General features: G+C 37.0%; 5 protein-coding genes across 7 annotated transcripts in view; 1 reads left to right on the top strand and 4 right to left on the bottom strand.

Annotated features, from left to right (window-relative positions):
* The window catches only part of LOC18030480 (suppressor of RPS4-RLD 1), a 7,408-nt gene extending 1,716 nt beyond the window's left edge, over positions 1-5,692 (bottom strand). The window contains 16 exon segments of the mRNA XM_006411820.2: positions 31-356; positions 584-790; positions 1,155-1,241; positions 1,534-1,614; positions 1,736-1,841; positions 2,169-2,225; positions 2,316-2,386; positions 2,774-2,881; positions 2,970-3,070; positions 3,191-3,257; positions 3,516-3,596; positions 3,674-3,775; positions 3,921-3,965; positions 4,075-4,823; positions 5,137-5,246; positions 5,331-5,692. Of these exon segments, the coding sequence (XP_006411883.2) occupies positions 31-356; positions 584-790; positions 1,155-1,241; positions 1,534-1,614; positions 1,736-1,841; positions 2,169-2,225; positions 2,316-2,386; positions 2,774-2,881; positions 2,970-3,070; positions 3,191-3,257; positions 3,516-3,596; positions 3,674-3,775; positions 3,921-3,965; positions 4,075-4,823; positions 5,137-5,246; positions 5,331-5,452 (2,420 nt within the window). The 5' untranslated portion in view covers positions 5,453-5,692.
* Positions 5,693-6,245: 553 nt separating this feature from the next.
* On the bottom strand, positions 6,246-7,887 carry LOC18030479 (probable esterase KAI2). The gene is made up of 2 exons (XM_006411819.2): positions 7,450-7,887; positions 6,246-6,949 (listed from the first exon to the last, which is right to left on the bottom strand). The coding sequence occupies exons 1-2, from the start codon at positions 7,818-7,820 to the stop codon at positions 6,505-6,507; spliced, it is 816 nt and encodes a 271-aa protein (XP_006411882.1). The 5' UTR covers positions 7,821-7,887; the 3' UTR covers positions 6,246-6,504.
* Positions 7,888-10,071: 2,184 nt separating this feature from the next.
* LOC18030478 lies at positions 10,072-12,994 on the top strand. Of its 3 annotated transcripts, XR_002896812.1 has the most exons (6): positions 10,072-10,541; positions 10,695-11,573; positions 11,717-11,802; positions 12,061-12,201; positions 12,430-12,711; positions 12,773-12,994. XR_002896812.1 is itself a non-coding variant. In XM_006411818.2 (5 exons), the coding sequence occupies exons 1-5, from the start codon at positions 10,218-10,220 to the stop codon at positions 12,593-12,595; spliced, it is 1,596 nt and encodes a 531-aa protein (XP_006411881.1). In that variant the 5' UTR covers positions 10,072-10,217; the 3' UTR covers positions 12,596-12,994. The 3 variants fall into 3 exon arrangements, 1 of the variants encoding a protein (XP_006411881.1); XR_002896813.1 differs by lacking the exon at positions 12,773-12,994 and having other exon boundaries at positions 12,025-12,201; positions 12,430-12,512; XM_006411818.2 differs by having other exon boundaries at positions 12,430-12,994.
* Positions 12,943-15,264, bottom strand: LOC18030477 (cyclin-B1-1). Its single transcript, XM_006411817.2, has 8 exons — positions 15,158-15,264; positions 14,741-14,901; positions 14,446-14,625; positions 14,230-14,355; positions 13,906-14,154; positions 13,652-13,810; positions 13,385-13,566; positions 12,943-13,285 (listed from the first exon to the last, which is right to left on the bottom strand). Exons 1-8 carry the CDS (start codon positions 15,195-15,197, stop codon positions 13,126-13,128), a joined length of 1,257 nt encoding a protein of 418 aa, XP_006411880.1. The 5' UTR covers positions 15,198-15,264; the 3' UTR covers positions 12,943-13,125.
* A 440-nt stretch (positions 15,265-15,704) lies between these two features.
* Positions 15,705-18,435, bottom strand: LOC18030476 (ribonuclease III domain-containing protein RNC1, chloroplastic). The gene is made up of 5 exons (XM_006411816.2): positions 17,485-18,435; positions 16,689-16,893; positions 16,394-16,594; positions 16,221-16,307; positions 15,705-16,145 (listed from the first exon to the last, which is right to left on the bottom strand). Exons 1-5 carry the CDS (start codon positions 18,300-18,302, stop codon positions 15,828-15,830), a joined length of 1,629 nt encoding a protein of 542 aa, XP_006411879.1. The 5' UTR covers positions 18,303-18,435; the 3' UTR covers positions 15,705-15,827.
* Positions 18,436-21,517: the final 3,082 nt, after the last annotated feature.

Here is a 21,517-nt window from a genome sequence, read left to right as displayed (position 1 = left end):
TTAGAGAGCATAGGGAAATGGAACATGTACCCTTAGTTGTTAACCCACACAACTGGGTCACAAGGCTCTGAAATTTGTCTCCATCTGACAGCAGACGAATAAACTTCTTGCCAAGACAACATAGAGCGGCCAGATGATCGATCTTCTAGTGAGGCATATCCAGTTGAAGTTTCACTGGAACTGCTAGTACTACACCCAGCACCACCTCTATTCTGGCTAAGCATGTTGATTCTCTCTCTCCTACGGTTTTTTTTCCCACTTTTTGCCGTGCCTTTGTTTAAATTTCTCCACTCTATGCGCCAAGCTTTTGAAACCTTTTGAGCAATCTCTATCACAGCCAATCCTGCCATACGATGCTGGAGAATCACGGAAACATAAATGATCAATGGAATATAATTAATGATAGTTTAGCCAGGAGAGGCTTGATAACAGGCACAAATAAAACATTATATGCATATTCGCGTATAGAGGGGATATATATAGATGCAACAGGGACCTTCTCTGAAAAGAAAAAAGAGAGGCTTGATAATATAGATCCAAATTATTGCTATATATATAGATCCAAATTATTGCTTAAAGTCACCTGACGTCTATTCGGTAAGAATCCGGGACAATCATATTGGATTTTCTTGCCAATGAAATCAGCGAAACGAAGAAGATGCGCCTTCTGTTTAGTGATTGCAAGATCTTGCTTTTTCAGTTTACCCTTCTTGAGGGATTCACGCAGGGGAGGTTGTCTGTAAACCTTTTCACATACATCTTTTGGGTGTAATCTTTTGCACCAGTACTCCTGAAAGCCCACAGGAAAAGAAAAGTCACATTCACCAAATATACGAATGGGGAAAAGGGACAGTGCGAAAGCTCAAGGGGCTCTAAGCTCTGCTTTCGCACATCCACATACAGACTTAATAGTGAAGTCACACTTGGAAGACATTTATATTGACAATTCCAGCACATTAAATATACAAGTTTGTTCCCATGTTTTTTTTTGTTCTGAGTTCCCATGTTATATATATGTCAAACATCAGGTACTTCTTTGACACTCGTTTTCTTGGCTTATCTTTGAGCCTATGTTTATTCTCATTGGAATAAACTAATCAGAAAAGAGCAGACAGGTAAAACAAAGAGAAAAAATATCGAGAGAGATATATCACCTTGAACATTGGATCTATGTCACCATCAATATCAAAGCAGAAAAACTCACTACTAACTTTGGAAGCCGTGTACAAGGCAATCTCTTTCTGCGACATAAAAAGGATACCATAAATATTTATAGTGAAAGAAAAGTTTAGCACTGCTACAAATAAAGCATCCAATATTATTACGTACAAGGAGGTTTTCATTTTTCAGGACTAATTATAAGTAAACAAATTAGCATTACTATCAGATAACTAAGGCCATGCTTTTAGAACATAGCAATTCAATATCCTATCATTACAGATTGCTACAAACAATAGTGTAATAACATTCCGATATTGAGCTTTCAATCCACGCAACCTCTGGGCTATTAACAAAGAAAACATATTTTGGAACCTGATAGAATGCCAAGCATTGAAGAACAAATTTTTCCACTGCATCAAGTTCCACATCCACTGTAGCATCGTAGTCCTTCACCTGTGATGATATGCAAGTAATAATAACATAGTCTCCTTAAAAAATGCAATCATAATTTTTTTTTTTTTTTTGGGTTCAATGTTACGTAGCATAAGCTGAGAAAAAATATTTAATTATTTACCGCATCTTTATACTCTCCTATAGCATGATAGCAGGAACCTCGTAGGTACAAGCACTCTATTGAGTTCTCAATGCTCAAGCCAACAGATAATTCTTGGATAGCCTTCCTGAGAGGTAAAATTACCAAAAACAGCTACATGTGAATAATAATATAATATCACTGCTTTAATGACCAGCCATGTACATAAATCCCAAGGTGATTATGACCACCAAACTTATCAGCTTCCTTTAGAACACTCTTTTGTTAAACGTAGATCTTTCACCACCAAGAGTCAGGAGATAAGAATCTTATTGGACATCATATTTGAAAGTAGACATTGAGATATACTTGGGTCACTCAGGACATGTTACATGCAAATGAACAAAGACATATTTTCCCCTTTAAACCAAATTTTCACTTTCCAGAAATCCTACTCTTCAGTAACGGTACATACCTGTGTTCACCTAATCCATGGAACACTAATCCACGCAAGTGATAGGCCTTCCAAACCCTGGTCAAGACAAGAAAATCTTCCATGACTACAATGGCAAAGCGAGAAATATAGTGCAACATGTGATAGTGCATCCCAAGTAAGAGCTACCTGTTGTCGACTTGTAGAACCTGCTCAATGCATTCCAAAGCTTTGCTATGGTCGGCCAACTCTTGATAGAACTGCCAAGAAAAGCCAGGAAACAACATCAAGTACAGTGATTAAAAAAGTGTTAAGTGTATCATAGTCAAGTCAATTGATTCAAGCAAGAAACTATGATGGGCCAACTAAATTAATGAGAAATAACCTCATTTTCCAATGGCAAACAGAAGTTTCTATCAGGAAAACCTTAAAGTATTTGCCTCCAAAAGTCAAATGTAAGTTTTCTTTATTTGAAGTCTCACTAGCTTTCCAGAGAACTAACTTCGTTTATTCACAATCACATGCATGGAAACCCAGATTTTTAATTTTATTATAAAAAAGGACAATGCCCCAAAATCCCATTTTCACAACAGTGAAAATTCAATAGAAAACGCATAATTTTACATATTTCAGTATTTGTGTGTTACCTGGGCGAGATGTAGCCATGCTTCAAGATAATTATTATCCAGCTGGATGGACTTCAAATGCGCCTCTTCAGCTTTTATATATTCACCAAGAGAAGCAAAAGCTAGTCCCTAGAATGATTAAGAAATTTTTACTAAGAAAACATTTGTGGTCACAGTTACTTTAGAATCCAAGAATAACAACAGAAGATAGTCTTACCAAATATGTAAATGCGGACTTGTTATCTTTCTCTTGCTTCAGACATATAGAGAGGTCATTTACAGCAGCAGTGAAGTCCTTAGATCTAAAATTAATAATACCTGAATTGATTGAGAGTCAGTGGTACTTTATGGGGTTTCACCAAAGAAAATAGGAATTAATAAATCAAAACTGAAATTGGCAGCAAGATGTAAAAGGAAAGAGAGCATAAAGACACTTACCCCTTTCGTGCAATATATCAGGTGAGTTTTGCTCAAAAACCAGTGCTTTAGTCAAATCTTCAACCGCCTATCAACAAAGGATAGCTTAAAAGTATGTAAAAGAAACGTTTCTCTATTTTTACCAATAAAATGCAAGCACTAAACAGGCGTAAACACATACATCAATTAGAGGCTTATCCAAATTATTGGATATCAATCAGAAGATCTTATTTATCAATCAATAAATGTGCAGGGTGAACAGGTGAAGAACCCCATAAAATACATTATTTATCTATGCTTTTAGAGGAATAAAGAACAGAAGCAGAGAAGACGTGGAACCACTAACCTCTGCAAATTCCCCAAGAGCAGCACGAGCCTGTCCTCTCCGTTTCCAAGCCTCACCTGCTGCTGGGTTAGATTGAATAGCCTGACCATCATCATCATAGGAGCAGAATTGGTGAACTTAACCCACAATAGTAACAACGCTTGTCAAATAACGAATACCTTAGTAAAATCAGCTATAGCATTTTCAAGCTCTCGTTGGAATGCATAAGCTGTCCCTCTTCCTATAAGTGCCTCAGGGTAAGTCGGTTCTTCTTTCAGCACCTGTACACAGATAAACTAAATAGTAAAAAAAATTGACCCATTCATTTCTGCCAAACAACCTCCAAGGTGGTAGAACAGAGAATAGAAAAGCAAAAGATACTCGCCAGAGATAAAAATCACCAAAGAGGAGTACATGACAAATCACCTTATCAAAAATAGATATAGCTTTCATGTAGTTTCCTTCGTTCACCTATTGACAAAATAAGAGCCCAGAGATCAAGAATTTGGAAGCTGTACCTCAACAACCAGTAAGATACAACATAAAACGCCCTTTTCTTATCTTTGTAGTATTGCTATACCTGTGCAATGCCTCTAGAAAGTCGAAAATCCACACTTATAGAATGGGTTTCTGATATTCTCGCTATGGTGTACTTCTTATTTATCTTGCTTTCATCGCCAACTCCACTACGTGCCTCAGCTTTAAGGCTCAGTTTACTAATAGATCCGGGCTTACTACTTAACGTGTTTCCAATAATCGACAGACCCCCAAACCGATCAGAACTTTCAGATAAATTATCATGCGGATCAGAACCATTACATGGTTTACATGATTTGTAAGAACCATTGGTTTGGCTGCCAGACTTTACATTCTCTTTTTCCTTGTACGCTAATCCATTACGTAAGTCGAAACTACCACCAGATTTCTTGCTTGCCTTGGATGCATCCTTTGAAAGACAATTTATCTTTGATTGCTCACCCAATTGCCTGGATGACTCGACGGTGTTTCCATTGCTGCATGCTCCTGATTCAGAAACTGCCACGCTTGATATATTATCACTTGTCCCAAAAACCGTATCATCCGGCTTGTCAATTTTTTCATCAGACTTCTCACTAGCACGTGATCCTAGAGACGAGGCAGGGGTCTCTTGCCGGGACTCAGTATCATGATGTTCGACAGTGCCATGAATTGCTCGTCTTGCATCTTTCAGGAGTTCTTCTAATTCAAGTAGCTGCTTCACGTCTGCTGTCTGCTGCAAAGCATTTTTAAATCCTTGCTCCAAAACAAAACTGGCGTCCTGTTTTCTCCCTAGAGCCAAAAGAGCGCGTCCTAGATGGGAAAACTGATACACTTGAGTTCACGAGCAGTATAACAATCAAAGAAAAAGAGTACCCACCACACCATGATTCAGTAACCATCGAAAAAATTCATCCCCGGTTGTATATATAACTTAACATAAATTTTCAAGAACAGCGCTATTCGTCTACCACCAAAGCGGTTCTAATCTTGTAAATTCATGAGATTCATAGCAAGAACACCATGATTTAGTAACCATCGACTAAACCCCTGATTTTTGTTCCGAAGCTATCTCTAGAATAAGACTCTGAAGCACTACTCGAAGCTTGGAAGTGAACTAACTAACCTTTGAGTATATAAGCTTGAATGACACAAGGTTCAAGCTGGAGTGCCTTGTCACAGTCTTTTATCACGTGCTTGTGAAGCTCCAATTGATTATAACAAAAAGCTCTATTGCTGAAAAGAAAATTGAGATTAACGATTAAAAGAAACAGAATCAAAAGGCACCGATCCGAGAGAAATTGAAGATCGCGGACCAACCATATGTCCAAAATGGAGCACTGCTTAGCAAGGAGCGAATCAAGAACTCGGATCGCTTTGGACCAGTTCCGTGAACTGCAGTGCTTGGCTAATTCGATTCGTTCAGGTGTCGCCGTCGCCATTTGCCGCGCACAAAAGCGAACCAAGGAGCGTGTCTCCGATGGTGAAATCGCCTAGTTTTATCTTTTCTCTTTGTTCGTGGCCGTCGTGACTCTCAGGAAAGATGGGTAAAAGGGTAAAGCGGGAAATAACAGTGGAGAAAATGGCAAAGAGAGAAGACTTTGACGGAGAGCGAAACGGGGAAGAAAATAAAGTAACGGGGAAGAGAGAGAGAAGACGATGATGGTGGTGGTGATGGTGTGGTTCCTGGGCAATAAGTGGTGGAAATCGAATTTTGGGGGAAAAGAGTGGCACACGTGTGAAGCTCCCCGTCACGTGACTACCCAAAAGTTTTTGTGCATAATGGGCCAGCCCACTTATCATTACCAGTTTAAATGGGCTAGCTCAGTAAACTGTGTTAACCCGAAAACCGAATTTAATTGGACCTAATCTAGACCGATCGTTTATACAATCATTAACAGTGTTTATTAAACTTTAAACTAACACATAGGGTTCACATATTATGTCCCGTTAATAACGTGTGTAATATGGATGGAATATACACGTTTTCTTTACCGTCTAAGATTGTGTACCATTTTTGTCTTATCAAAATGGTTACAACTGGATAGCCCATACCGGCAAAATGCTAATATTCTCAATCATTTATCGGTATTGAAAATTTGACATGTAATGGAGAAACATTTTTTTTTTTGTGTGTGTGTGGAGAAGCTGATAAAAATCTTCCGCAAACTTACGTACTGTTCACACATAGAATAGCACAACGACACTTGAAATAATTGACTATGGACCCCAATATCACGAACTTTCAAGGTTACATCGACATTATAATGAGCACAGCAATAATTGAGGTGTCGAGCAAAGCTGGACACAAAAGACAAAAGACTTCTCGTTAAAAATAAAGATAAGAACAACAACGATCATACATAATCCAAGAGAAACGAATCAGAACCAAACGACAACGAAACGATATTCTCAATATGACAGACATATCACATCAGATATATAATTTTTTCGATTATTTATTTCGTTAAATTTAATTAAAAAAAACTTCTCATCAGACAGCGATGTCGTTGCGAATGTGACGGAGGAGGACGGGAATGACAGAATCCGGCGAGCTAAGCTGAGGAAGATGACCATCGGAAGGAATAACCTCGACGACGGATTCGGATCCGAGATTGGTGTGAAGATACTCGGAGACGACGACTGGTACGGCTAAATCCTTAACGCTTTGGAGGATGTGACAAGGGACAGCGACAAAAGGCAAGATCTGTCTCATGTCGCTTTGGAAAATGGTCTGAGCCACGGAGAGCGCTATGTCAGGACGCATGTTGAAGAGCGTTCTGCTGAATTCTTGAACGGCGACTGAGTCTAAGTCGCCGCCGACGGCGAGTGGAGCGAAACCTAAGCACCACGCTTTGTAATTGCTTCGCATCGCTTCGAAGAGCTGGTTTAGGTCGTCTTGCTCGAATCCACCTTGGTAATCAACATCGTTCACGTATCTAAAACGCATCACAAAATCATATGTAAAATACATCGATTAAACTAAAAAAATTTGAGATTTTTCTAGGTGTACTGATCTTAATCAATAATAATATGTTGAAAAGGTACCGGTTTTCGGATTTGAGATAAAACCATTATATTTTCCTTTGCCGGAAGGAACTATGTCCGAACTCAGAAGAAACTATAATAACACACAGTAAAATCCCATAAAAGAATCAAATAAAAAAATGGGTATTTCTAGGTTTCCTGGTTAAAAAATCATCAAAACTCACGGATTTTTATATTGAAAAAAATTGTAATATAAGATAATTCAGACAAGAGAAAGAACAGAGAGGCCCTTTGTCGAACTCTTGTCAGAAGAAGATTATAAAGTAAATAAAAACCCAACAAAATCTCTATGAACCATCCATCATCAAACTCGAGTATTACGGAATTCAGGATTTAATTGATCTTGTGAAATCGGATGAAGAATCTGTATATATTATAAAAAAAAAAATACCTTGGGGAAGCAGAAATCATGACGATTTTGGAGAAGAGATCAGGTCGGTTAAGAGAAGCCAAGACACCGACCATGGCGGAAACAGAGTGACCAACAAAGATACAAGACTCGATTTGAAGATCTTCCAAGATTGCAATCAAATCGAAAGAGAAACCTTCGAGAGTTGAGTAACGATCGAAGTCGAAATAGTCAGGGTTGGTCGTACCGGCTCCCATGTTGTCGTAGAGCACGATGCGGTAATCATCGACGAGATGTGGGACCAGGTGTTTCCACACTGACTGGTCCGTGCCGAATCCGTGACCCAATACGATCGTAGCTTGATTTCCTGAGCCAATCACCTTCACGTTGTGAGCTTCCTCTACTACACCCATCTCTGTTTTTCTCTCTCTACACAACACAGTGAACACACAATTCTTCTCTCGTTCTCTTCTTGTAAACTCTTATAAACTTATTAAGGAAATTACGATAGAGTATGTTTTTGTTTTAAAGCGTTTGGTTTTTTTTTTCTTTCTTTTTTTTTTGTGGAAGAGGAATAAATTCCGAGATTTCTATGAAATATCGCGTTTTATAACTGGAAAAGACAAATAGTAACTGGAACCCGATGTTTGTTGGATTGTCATAAATCGCATTTTTTTGTAATTAATCCCGAAATATGTTGGAAACTGGAAAGGATATACACGAGGGGGAACTGTAACAATTTTGATGCATAAAGATGTGCTCATTTTCTTCCTTTATGTAATCAAAAATTTATACAGACCAAGTTTTTTTTATACAGACCTAGTTTACTGGACGATATAGTTATAGCACATTTGAAAAAATATAGTTTTGGTCTTTTTTGAATGTTAATTTTAAAAGTTAGTCAAAGTCTTATAATTATTATATTCAACTACATTTGTTTTATATGGTGAAGGTTAAAATTTGGCATGTATAAAGACTGCAATAAATGTAACATCTTAAAACCACATATTTTTATTTTCTGCTCAACTAACTTAACATTTAGCTAAAGATCTTTGTTTCTTTGTTTTGCGAAGTACCACATCAATTGGTTAAAAGAAGTACAAGTTACTGGTTGAAAAAAGGAATTACATACTATAAACGTTCAGAAAATATTAGTGAAAGAAATTGTTATGAAAATGTAAATAAAAACATTTCTCACAAACTAAAATATTAGAGGAGGCATAAATTAAAATAATAGTTAGGCTAATAACGAAAAAACTGCACGGTTCTTGTTACGTAGAAGGGCATGGTGAGTATGCGACCACGTATCACATCGAATTCACCATTGTAAGTGTCGATATCCGTGAGAGGATTGAGGCCCATTACTAATATTCAAGGCCCATTCTCATCTCAAGTCATCTTCTCTCTCTCATTCTGTTCAGTGTTAGATGAGCACATGATGACGTGGCAAGAAATCTGTATCCCACGTGTCCAAGCCGTGCCATTATCCTTCCCACCCCATATTAAAAAAAGCACTCTAGTGGTCGAAGTCCGTCTAACACCTAACAAAAAATTGGAGATTAATTAGAGATTAGTTTTTATATTTATTTTAATTATTTTAATTATTTTTTAATATTTATTCGTTTTTAAAGATTAATTAGATTTTACCTCGTGTATCCGTACGAGAATTTTGTTTTAATCAAAATTTGTAATCTAATTTATATTTTTCTATAAATATAATTTTTTAATAAGTGATACAAAAAAATTTGTGTTTAGATTGTTTTCTTTTATTTTTTTTCAGTATTATTATGACCACCATGATCATAAAAACATAATTTTAACACAGTTATTTTATTAATTAAAAAGTAATTGTTATTATAAAAGTATTTTTTTAACTCGCTTATTTTATTAATCCAAAAAAACTATGATTATGAAATCATAATTCTAACCCGTCCGTTTATATTACTTTATAATAAAAATATTTACTAATTTTAAAATAATTTTCTCTTAATATCTTGCATGGTTTGATAACTTAACCCGCATAAAACCATAATTATAAAAAAATATTAACTTGTCCCATTAAATTATTATATAATATTAATATTTATATATTTTCAATATGTGAAATTTTAATCTGATAGAATATAATTTAAAAAATATAATAAGATATTTGTTAATTATATGTGTTATTCTGAAAATATTATTTAAATTTTAAATGTTAAATTAAATTTAACTTATATTTAAGGAAGTCTATTTTAATTAATATTTTTAAATTATAGATATAACTTATATTTAAGGAAAGTTTTAGTTATCTAAATTAATATCTAATTTTTTGAATTAAATTTATATATATAAAAAAATATTTTTTAAAAAGTTTTTGAAAATGTTTCGAAACACACTAAAAATGTTTTTTTTAATATAATAGATTTTATTATATTAGAATATGTATAAACTAAATCTTATAAATATGCATAATGGTAGATCTAAAAGACATACTGGTGGATTGAGGACCTATATTTAACTCAAATCCATAAACTAAATCTTTTATAAATATCCATCTTTTTAATGGGCCTGTAGTAAATTCTGGGCGCAATTGGGTTTGATATGAGGCCCGAATAGTAGTAAAAAGTCTCCGCTATTTAGATAAGTCAATGATTTTTTAAAAATAATCGGTGATTAGTCGGGAGAAAATCTGTTACCGTCTTACCAGACCGCCCAGCCTATAATCGTGGCGGCATGCCTCTGATCCGCGCCTAGACGACCGATTAATCGGCGGGCGATTTTTCGAACACGGTTCCCACCTGCGTAGTGTTTGTTTCAATGGGAAGGAAATGACGACTTTCGCTGGACTGATACGACGGCGTTTTGGCGCATCGATTCCGGCTCAACTGAACTACGGATTCGTACCGTCGCGTCTTCTATTCAACCCGAGTCAAGGAAGGATTCGGTTGCTCAGCGGCGAGGCTGAGTCGGATCGGGCTGAGTTTCCGGTGGAGAACGCCTACGATATCTTGAGTGTCTCCGAATTCAGCTCAATCGCAGAGATCAAGGCATCATTTCGCAGACTCGCCAAGGAGACTCATCCGGACCTGATCGATTCGAAGAAGGATTCATCTACTTCGATACGTTTCGTTCAGATTCTCGCTGCTTATGAGGTACAATGTTTAATTGAAACAAGTTGAAGACATGGAGGTGTTTTCACAGTCTGGAGCAAAAATGACAGAAAGTCTCAGGCTTTTGCGATAGACTGATACTTATAGCTTTCGCAAAGTGTCTAATGAGTGATATGATTTGTGGTGATGATGCAGATTCTTTCAGATTCTGAAAAGAGGGCACACTATGATAGATATCTGCTTTCCCGGAGAATGATATTGACGAAACATTCTAAAGAAGGGTATATGCTTTACAGGACTAAAAAAAGATTGACATTGAGTCAAGAGATGGAAGTGGTTGAATGGCTAAAGTGGTATAGAGAAGCAATACATGATATAGTAATGGAGAAGAGAGTAGCAAGCGGTACAGGCTACTTAGATGAACTGGAAGAAGATTTTTATTCAGCAATCCGGGCAGCATACTTTGGGCCTGACATAGACTCTGTGGAGCTTCTTCCTGATTGTTTTGAAGCTGAGGAACGGTCTGTGTATGATACACGAGAAGTTTTGCACTTGGTATCAGGACGGGATCTTTTCGGCATGGTCTGCTTGGTAGATAACTTCCTTGAGCTGTCTCCTGCCTGCTCCAAGAAATTGGCTTTGTCGTCGTTTATGGATTCAGACCTTGGTCAAGCTGTTGAGAAAGGCAATTTTGACATGATATCTGATGAAATAATTGGTCTTCAGATATCTCATATACAATCCTCAAGAAACAAAAACCATGTTTCGGATGCATATAAAGATATTCAGCTGCATGTATCTGGAAGAGTTGTTGCTACAGCCATAAGGGTTCCCCCGAAAGGGTATTTCGAAAAGAAACAAAATGAGAGTGATCACGATCACATACACGTTTTCCTCAATTCAGATGAAGGATCTAATTCTGCTACTGAATCTTCTCCAAGAAATGTAGGTGGAGCCAGACTTCTTGTTGGAACTGTAACTGGTCTTGGGACAAGTCCAGATGAAGGTTCATGTTACGTCTATGATGAGAATGGTGCTAAGACTCATGTGATAATGAAACATAGAACATTTCTGGTTTGTGACTCGTATGATCTTGGCTTTAGTACATCTACTTTTTTCGGGGCATTGTTCTATGATGCATATAAAGTGTAGCCCCTTTAGTAATTGGATGGAATAAGCATGTATGTGTCTTAGAATTTGTTATTAACACTCTACAGGTGAGACATTTGCACTGGTACAGGATTGGGGAAAAGGTTTCTGTTTGCGAGTGTAGATGCAGTAGAGCAAAACTACCACCAAGCAAGTACGTCAAATAGCTTATTTGCTTTATTTATGTTCAATATAATGGAAGGGAATAGGTTGTGCTTTGGAACATTGAAACCCGAAACTATAAAGAAGTCATGTCTACAAACAGTTTAATTGGTCTCATCTGTCGTTGCTTTTTTTTCTTAAATGCCCTGGTAGGCTTATTATTGGAAATGTTATGATGCTGATCTCTAACGAAACCTTAGCTTTCTTACCTCAGTGACATGAAACCATAATTGTGTGAATACGGAGACAGGTTTTGGTTGTTTGAGCCTCGTTGTGGCTTGCATGATGTTGGAGGTTGGTATATTGAAACTTTTGGAAAAGATAAAAAGGGCCGGACAGTCCTTGCACAAAGATTCTGGGATGGATTGGAAGTGGGCGCTACACTGGATGGGTAAGGTTTTATATAGGAAAGGAGACTTAGGTATCAGTTCCAGAAAGAGGTTCTTGCATCCTTGTGAAACTGCAAAAAAATTATTGAGAATCTTCCTGCATTTCGTCTCCATGACCTTATCTTCATAAAAGATTATTTATTTACATGATAACCTTCAGATAACACGATGTATTCAAGTTTTTGTACTGTAATGTTATCAGACTTATTCTTGACTTTAACCTTCTTCAGGAGACTGCACCCTGGTATCTACTTGCTTACACTAGCTTATCGAACTCTTGATCTTGAAGATGAAAGGAGAAGAAAACGGTCAATAGTAAAAATCTTCGAGGTAAAGCTATCTGAAGCGTTGGATTGGTGTAAGAAATTGATGAGGAGAAGGACCCTTAGAACTTAACGTGGCACTTTCCAAGTCAAGATCCAAAGATGATGTGATTTACATGGAAACAAAGCCTACTAGGTTGTGGCGAACAAAAGCTTCTCCAAAGGTTGGTTGAAGGATGCAATCACAAGATTTTTACACCTCAACTAAAATATTAGATAACGTAGTGGGTTACACCTCTCCTGCAATAAGACCAATTGAGCCAATCTCTGGAGTTTACACCGACGTTGCGGTGTTTTCCCAAAAGACGTTGTGCGAATGGCTGAAACAGGAAGCAACAAGAGATTTAAGTTGGGGAAACATCTGTGCTAAGAATTTGGTTTTGATAGTGATAAAAACATATGTGTTTTCAAAGTGACTCATTAGACTTGTACAAAATTTTAAATCTAATGAAACTACTAGACTCTTTCTCCATCTTCGCCATGGGTTTTGATAGAGATAAAAACATATGTGTTTTCAAAGTGACTCATTAGATTTGTACAAAATCTTAAATCTAATGAAGCTATTAGACTCTTTCTCCTTCTTCTTCATGGGTCCCATAACACCTAAGTAGATTCAGTTCCGGTCAACAAAGATTTGGACGGAGGTATCTTAGCCACAGCGAATCGTTCATCCTTCGAGTACTTCTTTTGTAATCCTCCCTTACTCTCACTCCTTTTTTGCTGCTGCTCCCACTGCTGATACGCCAATAGCTTTGCACAGTCCCTGTTTCATCATTTATTAACAAAAAAAATCAAAATCCAACCACAAATTACAAAACCCCATTGTATGAAAATGGATAATAGAAAGGGGCTTTTTACTTACATGAGCTGAGTTTCAGAATAACCGGTGTGATGCTTGAGAGTGTTAGTCCAAATGGGAACTTGGTGAAGAGCAGATCTTGCTGCGTAGATTGCAGAGGCAGCAACCATAGATGGGCTGAACATTATCGTCGTGTCGTAATGCATCACCCCTAACTCGACCAAATAGTGCACCATATTCTCCATCTAAAGACAGAGACAAGACCCAGTTGAGCATTACATTGTAAATGCAAAAAAAACATGGAAGAAACCGAAAGAAAAGCTCTCTTACTCGTTGGTCTGCAATGGAAGCTTTGATGAAACGAGCGAGGAAGACATAATGGGTCGGAACTGTCAAGTACCACTCGAGTGTAGACAGTATTGTCTTCTCCATCACCAGAATCTGTTTGTGACTGTATGCATGATCTGCAATGTCAACTAGATCCTCTACCTGCAAAAGAATCATGTTTTGAGTTAGCTGAAGACAAGAAGAATAAAAAACATCAGAAGCTCATCAATTCAAACGTTCTTTGTTTGTTTTATCACCTGAGGTGGCCAGATTTCTTCGTATTTGGATGACATGAGAAGAGCACTGAGACCAACCAGCTGCAATTCTTTCCTAGGTACTGGCTTAACCGACAAGAACCGGTCCAAAATGTTTATGGTGAGGTAAAATGTTTCTGGGTTTAGCTCGAATCTGACATGTACATCTATCAACCATTCAACCAGAATCAATCTCATCTTTTCATTAATCTCAGGCTGCGATTGCATGTAATCGGTTGGACGCCATTCACTCTGCCAATCCAAGTGATATAAGTTTCATAACACAATGATGCAAGGACAGAGTCAACAAAACTACTAAGAACTAACCTCAACAGATTTGTAGAAACTGTATATATCTTCAACATATTCAACAGCTGCAAGGTCATTATTAGCATCAGCAGAATCGATATCAGCAATCTTTTCTATCGGATTCTTCTCGAAACCACAAGCAGCCTGGAAAGCATCGGAAGAAAAAAGAAGATTCAGAACAGACCAAACATTTGTTTAATTTACACCATGAAATGAATCATTGAGTAAAGTTACCTTGCTTCTAGCGGTGAGAACAGATGTGTAAGAGGTTGCTTTCTTCTTAGCGGCTTTCTTCTCCTGGACAGCAACTAAACCATGTTCTTCATCACTGTCTGAGCTTATCTCTATTATCTCTACATCCTTCGATTTCTCAGCTCTTTTCTTTGGCTTCCGTACCACCACGGGTTTATCAAGCTGCAGGTCAAAACAACATAGTAACATTAGCTATCAAAAATCTACTGAAGGAACCTAATTGAAAATCTCTTATACTTACATTTAATGGGAAAAAGGAACAAAATTTGAGAATTACCTCCACAAGTGGAACATGTTGAGACCGTGTACGAGGACGATTGATCTTTGCCGGCTCGTTCTTTGGGTAATTTCCTCGAACAACATTACCTATATCACGAAGAACTTGGCGGTTTCTTCCTTTCCCAACATTTTCGTTATCTTCCACAACAACAACATCACCTTCGACACAGAAAACAAAACAACGTTCACAATTTTAGATTCAATCAGCCACTGAATTTATAAATTGATAACAAGAAAATCCAAGAACAGGTAGTAACTCTCAAAACACAGAAAACCAACATACATCAATTTTCTACATGTGAGTTCTGATTTTGAAACGAGTATCAAAACTGAAGATCATTGGATGAGTCAGAATAACCAAATCAATTTTCCTGAAACCCTCAAAATAAAATAAAATTTGAAAAGATCATCTTACCCATGGTTTGCTGAGAGACCATCGATCGAGACGCCATCATTATTTGTTCGTTCGTAAATCTCTCCTCTCTTCGTTTTCACTTTCTCTCCCACTCAGTAAAACCCTCCTTCATAGATATTGTAATAGACTAATTGTGTGATCTCTATAAAAGAGGCTTCTTGAGGAAGATGAGCAGTTTCCCCAACGGTCTGATTTTTTCTTTTTTTTTTTTAGTTTTGATTTGGACGGTGCGATGAGACCTTCATCCAACAGTAAAAAATGATAGGTCAATCTTATATGACCGTTGAGAGAAGAGCGTGTCTTAGTTAGACGTTTGGGCAATATCTTATCTTGAAGAAAGCCTCTGGAAAAAGGCCCATAGGCCCATTAAACTAAACGTCAAGTGATTGGTTGGTGACAGATCGGCTGTTACTTTATCCAAATACAAAATCGGCTGTTACTTTATCCAAATACAAAATCGGCGATGGTTATAAATTAGAGTCGCATCGTTGCGATCGATCAAGAGTTTGTTTGATTCGAACACAAACTAAGAAAAAGCAGAGTAGTATTGTTTGAAGCCTTATTGAAGTTTCAACTATAAACTTTGCACCAAAGGAAAGTTTAACTATAAAAATCAAAATACAGAAGCAAACTAGAAGAAAGACAGGAAGGCAAAAGAAGAGAGAGACTTTCAGACAGCTTTAGGTTGAATCTGTTCGAAGTCGAAAACCTCAAACATGAGCCGCCGAACATCCGGTTTTCCATAGATGGTGTAGGCGAGGCCGTGAATGGCTTGTTGAACAGCGGTTGTTGCCGGATTTCTAAGTCTCCGGTTATGTTCATACCGATCATGAACCTCCTCCGAGTAGATTATAAAGTTGTGAAGACGTTTCTCCCTGAGATACCGACCACAGAATTTGTTCATTAACAAACGCCGATGCTTCTCTTGTAGCCATTTACCTGGTGCGTCCAGGTGCTTCATTAATAAACGTTCCGCCATTGCTATGTCCTGCAAGATCCCAAGATTATATAAAAAAAAGGGTTAAAAACACTGTCTTTTAAGATGCGAGATCAAATGTCTCACCTGTATCTTTTGGCCTACGTATTCCAATCGCTCGAAACAAAACCGCGGGTGTTCAAACTTGTGTTTTGAAGGATGCAAGAAGCAGAGCTGTGTGAAATTAGGAAAAAAAAGGTTAGAGAAAGGAAAGTAACATAATGCATAAAAAAAAAGCCCGAGATGAACTGTTCTTTTACCTGTAACCCGAGTCCAAGTTCGATGTTTCTTGCTTCCGTTATCTCCTGGATTCTATCATTCATGGGTAAAGGGTAACCTAGAGCCTGCATAACTTTGGGTTTGCTGTCGAAATCCCATATGTTGCCTCTGAAACGATGCATTCCCGGTGGAACACAAGCTCTGAAAAGCCTCGGGTGTGCGAATAAAGCATCTTCAGGGGGCTGCCAAGAGAAATAAAGAAAATGGCGTTTTTACGGCTCAGCACTCTTTTCTTTGATCAACTCAAGAATTTATTTTGTAGCTTTGATGCTTTACCTTGTAAGTAGCAATATCTTGCCAGCTTAGCTTTTTGCCTTCGAATTCAACAGAGACATAATCTACATCCTCAAGCTGTCTCCTAGCTCGAGGTTGGCAATCCTCGGAATCTGGGTCCATCCCAAATACCTCAAAAAGTACACGATACACTTCCGGCATCCCATAGCATAGATAGATGGCACCAAACAAAGCCCAGAACACAGATCTAGCATGAAATCAAAACAAATTAACATGGTTAAGTAGCAGGTACATGTCAAAATTATGTCACACTAAACACTTTGGGATGTTGTGTTGCACAGACTCGCTGAGTTTCCCAGTCATCTATTTCAATCAAAAGGGAAATTCCAGACTGTACTGAATTTTCACACAGCTCTTTCAACTATATTGTTGGAACCTCCAGTTATCTTACTTCAGACTATTAAATATTAGCTAATGCAATTGATGACCGAGAACAAACAGATACACAATTGATCTACTTCTATAAGAAAAAGAATTGATCAGCTAAAAGCTATTAGCAACAAAAGCTGCATCTACAACAAAATCTTAGCAACTAAAATATGTACAACTTATGGTAAAGCGTAGGCTTCTCTAAACACAAAATGTAATTCCCGAACAAGTTCTTGAAGAGAACCAGACAACATAAACTAGTTCATGCTACACAAAAAAAGTAGATAAATTCACACTCTTGGTTCATTGTGTCAAAGTCGTTAAAGACTCAAATCTCAGCTCAAAGCAACTTAAACTATGAACTAACTCAAGATGATCAATTCAAGTGATGACAAAGAGAGAAACTTACTTAACCGGTGGCTCACGGTCTTTCCTGATCAACTTGTCCATATCATCATAAGGAAAGATGAGATTCTGCAAGCTCGCTGCTTTAATCCACTTTGGGAGATACCTCTTCCCAATCAAAGCAAACACTCTCTCCCTCATAGGCCCAGGAGGTTCCCTCGGATACCTCTGCAAGAAAAACTCCGTGAGGGCAAGCTCAAGCACGTACTGACCCAGAAACCAAAGCCTCGAGTGCCCATTCTTCACATGCCTGGCACGTGCCCTGTCACACGACGGGTGCTGAAACGCCAAATACAGCAGCGTGTCGAAGTGTTTCGCCGGGTTCTCGTCGCTCAAGCTCTCCGAAGGCTCCAGAGAGTACCCTAAAGCTTGTTTGACCTCTAGAAGATACTCGTCGATCCATGTTTTATCTGCGTTGTTGAGCTTTGACGGCGGGAGACAAGAGCTGAGTAAAGGGAACGATTTGAGAGACAATTGTGGGCTATTGAGGAATCTCTCTGCTAATTTCTTGTCGTCTAATGGTGGCCTTAGGATGAATCTTTTTGGAGGGACTTTCTTCTTCGGTCCCGTGGCTTGTTTACGCTGCGCGAGCTCCTTGAGGAGACGTTGAGGGCTGTCTCGTGGAAGGCCCTGAGTCTCCGCCGCCACGGAGGCGCAAATTCGGAGATTCTGGAATCTGGGTTTCGAGAGAATCGACGCGTTTAGTTGGATTCCAGATGGGAACTGAGAAACCGAAGAAGAAAACGAGATTTCGTGTAGTGAAGAGGAACGGCACTGCCCGCGGAGGAGGGAAGAAGATGAAGATGAAGAACAAAGCTCCATTGCTTTTACACTATTATTCAACAAACAAACAAAATAAACCCAACAAATTGAGAGTCAAATCATCAAATTTGAGTCGAGAACACTCGGCTCGCGCAAGTCGCAAATTTGCAGCAGCAGCAGCTGAAGAAAATGGTAACGATGATTGCAATGTTCCATGGATAAGGTGCAGATTTTACGATCCCGTGGCGGGGAGAATTTTTTCTGGATCAAGGTCCTAGTGTAATTATTTGGGCCCATGAAAGCCCAACAAAACAGTGATACACAATTACACACAAGTTCTTTTTGAGGTAAGGATCGAAAATCTCATATTCTTTTTTTTTGTTGATTTGAGGTTGCATACCCAAAAATTTCTATTAAAATCTAGATATAAATATACCCATATATATGTATAAATATATATCAACTTCAACTAGTGTAGTTTAGATTATGTTACATTCAAAATCAAATATGCACAAGTCTTTCTTTGGATCTTTACATTGGATACTTTCTCTATAGCAGAGTTACTTTGGAGGAGTGTGAAAAGTGAAAACTAAACCATGAATAATTGTTACTTCTTGAGGGGGGTCAAAGTAATCTTTATAATGTGTAATCATGACAATGGAGTATAGATGTAATCTCTGATATTTATCAAACAAAATATTACACTTTACAGGAAAAGAGATTCCTTTTGTGCTGCTCTTTTTTTTTCTCTCGATCACATGGCACATGATAATCCGACTTATAATGAGATAAAATAATATATCAGACACTAGAAGACGTATGAGTCTTCCTATCTTGGTCGGTTTTCAGTATTTTACAACCATTTGTGTTATTTAATACAAACATTTTATTATTTACTTTTTTTCATGTACTGGTTAGACACTAGAAGACGTACGTGTGCTTCTGTTTTTTGTTTCCTATATAAAAAATTACTTAATCAAGCATGGTTTGGTTGTCCAAAAAAAGGAATCGAACATTGTTTGTAAAATCCTTACAAATTGTTATTTAATCGAAATATAATACTATAGTATGCACAATCAATCTTAATCAAATATAATACTTAAAAATTGTAGCTGTTAAAAAAAAAAAAAAAAAAAAAAAAAAAATACTTAAAAATTGTTATTTAATTCGATTATAGTGACTTCTTCAGTCTCTAAATCCAGAAGGAATAGTCTCTATGGAATTCCACGACTAGATTTGTTGCCTTCTGATTTGCTCCTTCCTCTTGTCTGCAGTGAATTACTTAAAGGAATATTTGAGGAAGACAATTCTACCATTTGTTTTGAACGTGGGCTGCTCTTGAAAAAATCCTCTTGTAGCTGATTTGGATCGAGGACTCAGCTCCACCTCATGGGTTCAGTTCAATTCACAAAGGAGAAGAGGGTTTTGAAAGTGTAAAATAAATAAATAAATAAATAAAATCATATATCCTTTTTAATCCAATCAGGCGAACAAAAAACATTATTTTTTAAGTTATGACTACATGCATTAAGTTGTATTTTGACGTTTTGGGATTTTTTTTTTCAGTTTTTGTTTGTTAATTTGTCTGTTTGGACAGATATATTTTTACCCTTGTTTAACATGAGGTTTTTACTGGAAGATTGAGGAGAACAAGTTGTTGAGCTTATTTTATCTTTCTTTCTTTTTCTGCTTATCCTTTCTAACCAAACAAAAAAAAATTGAGAATCAAACTACAATTAGCGTAACCGAATTATCCCCGCACCAATCAATGAATTCTCGTGTATTTGAAAAGCCAGTCGTAACTTTTTGTCTGAATCTCAGATTTTAATTTATTATTTTATTATACTATTTTTTAGCAGAATCATTGATCACTTTTTTCGATTATAGAAGGGATATAGTTTTTTAGATCAAAATATATATTAAATGATGATAATAATAAATAAAAGATGCGTGATTGCCTTTACTTGCATGGCATGGAGTAGCCCCTTTTGAATGACTGACTTGAAGAACTACTATTCTCGTCAACTTATGTTTTTGTTCCCTTTTAAACGTCAACTAAAGTCGATATCAATAATCGCCTAACCATAGATAAAAAAATAGGGAAATTCCCTAGAATATAAAACCATTAGCTTCTGAAATTACGTAAATACAGCACTGATTAAAACCATTCTCTCGTGTCAACTGAATCGGACCATGTGTAGCTTTCTTTTCTAGATTTGTAGTGTAGATCTAAACTGCGTTAGTTTTTAGTGGTATGCTGTAATCGTATATAGACTGCTATCGTAAATGTGAGGCAGTAGTTTTGGCAAAATAAATGAATAAATAAATAAATATTTGAGTCAGTATGTCGATTTCTATACAGAGGCATGACTGGTTATAAACAATACTCTTTAGTCCGTGTTTAACTAGGTGACTAATTATTATATCAACAACAAAAGAAAAAGAAAAGAAAAAAAAACTTGGTGACTACAAGATCCAAATTAGTTTGTGGAATGCCATTTTCTTTTAGCTAAATGATGAAACGGCTAAAGACAATTGCATTTTTGCAAAATTATATGATTAGTAAATAGACTATGAGACAGTGAAGGAGATTCGGGCATTCTATCATGTTTGGGTATTACTTGTTCAAACAGATGTTCATAAAAAAGGGTATTACTTGTTAGAACTAAGATAATCGTACAATATTTAACTAATTAAGACTATATGAATGGAAAACTATAACAGTCAGGAGTATAGTAGTTGAGATATGAGGAAGATTCAAGGTGGCTATAACACAATTATTCGCAATGTCAAGTGAAACATCGCTATCAAACTCGATCCCCACCACTCTCTATTCCCTCATATAGATGATCCTTGTGATCATATCAATACGCACACAACACACACAAAAACACTATGGATTTTGACCCCCAAAAAAATCAATAAATAAATACACACACAACATTTAGAAAGAATAATATTATGATATTCACAACCAAACAATGATCAAATTACAAAAAAAACGCGTAGAAAAAGCCAGGAGGTTTTGAATTATTATTCTAATTACCAATAAAAAATATTTGAAATTAACCAGGAAAATATAATACTAGAAATTAATCAGAAAATTATAATACGATAAACCAGTAGTTCAAAGTACCTTAAATTGATGCCAAAAATTATAATAGTATTTAGTCTTTTTCAAAAAAAAAAAAAAAAAAATTGCAAGCTGGCGGGCGCTACTTGTGCCACCACACAAAAGCATATTATACATATAAGATCTCTCACGCCATTCATGT

Source organism: Eutrema salsugineum, unplaced genomic scaffold (assembly GCF_000478725.1).
Source record: "Eutrema salsugineum unplaced genomic scaffold, Eutsalg1_0 scaffold_1, whole genome shotgun sequence".
Classification (NCBI taxonomy): Eukaryota; Viridiplantae; Streptophyta; class Magnoliopsida; order Brassicales; family Brassicaceae; genus Eutrema; species Eutrema salsugineum.
The sequence above is the reverse complement of the archived record's forward strand: the minus strand, read 5'-3'. Positions and strand labels throughout refer to the sequence as shown.

What these genes read in the sequence shown, in the direction of transcription:
- LOC18030476 (XM_006411816.2), bottom strand. Translation starts at nt 18,302, where the DNA reads ATGGAGCTTTGTTCTTCATCTTCATCTTCTTCCCTCCTCCGCGGGCAG. An exon ending in AACTTGGACTCGGGTTACAG is followed by an intron (nt 16,308 to 16,393) that starts GTAAAAGAACAG and finishes AATTTCACACAG; the next exon opens with CTCTGCTTCTTGCATCCTTC. An exon ending in ACGTAGGCCAAAAGATACAG is followed by an intron (nt 16,146 to 16,220) that starts GTGAGACATTTG and finishes GGGATCTTGCAG; the next exon opens with GACATAGCAATGGCGGAACG.
- LOC18030477 (XM_006411817.2), bottom strand. Translation starts at nt 15,197, where the DNA reads ATGATGGCGTCTCGATCGATGGTCTCTCAGCAAACCATGG. An exon ending in GGTCTCTCAGCAAACCATGG is followed by an intron (nt 14,902 to 15,157) that starts GTAAGATGATCT and finishes TCTGTGTCGAAG; the next exon opens with GTGATGTTGTTGTTGTGGAA. An exon ending in TTCTCACCGCTAGAAGCAAG is followed by an intron (nt 14,356 to 14,445) that starts GTAACTTTACTC and finishes GATGCTTTCCAG; the next exon opens with GCTGCTTGTGGTTTCGAGAA.
- LOC18030479 (XM_006411819.2), bottom strand. Translation starts at nt 7,820, where the DNA reads ATGGGTGTAGTAGAGGAAGCTCACAACGTGAAGGTGATTGGCTCAGGA. An exon ending in ATGATTTCTGCTTCCCCAAG is followed by an intron (nt 6,950 to 7,449) that starts GTATTTTTTTTT and finishes GATGCGTTTTAG; the next exon opens with ATACGTGAACGATGTTGATT.
- LOC18030478 (XM_006411818.2), top strand. Translation starts at nt 10,218, where the DNA reads ATGACGACTTTCGCTGGACTGATACGACGGCGTTTTGGCGCATCGATT. An exon ending in GCAAAACTACCACCAAGCAA is followed by an intron (nt 11,803 to 12,060) that starts GTACGTCAAATA and finishes ATACGGAGACAG; the next exon opens with GTTTTGGTTGTTTGAGCCTC. An exon ending in GTGGGCGCTACACTGGATGG is followed by an intron (nt 12,202 to 12,429) that starts GTAAGGTTTTAT and finishes AACCTTCTTCAG; the next exon opens with GAGACTGCACCCTGGTATCT.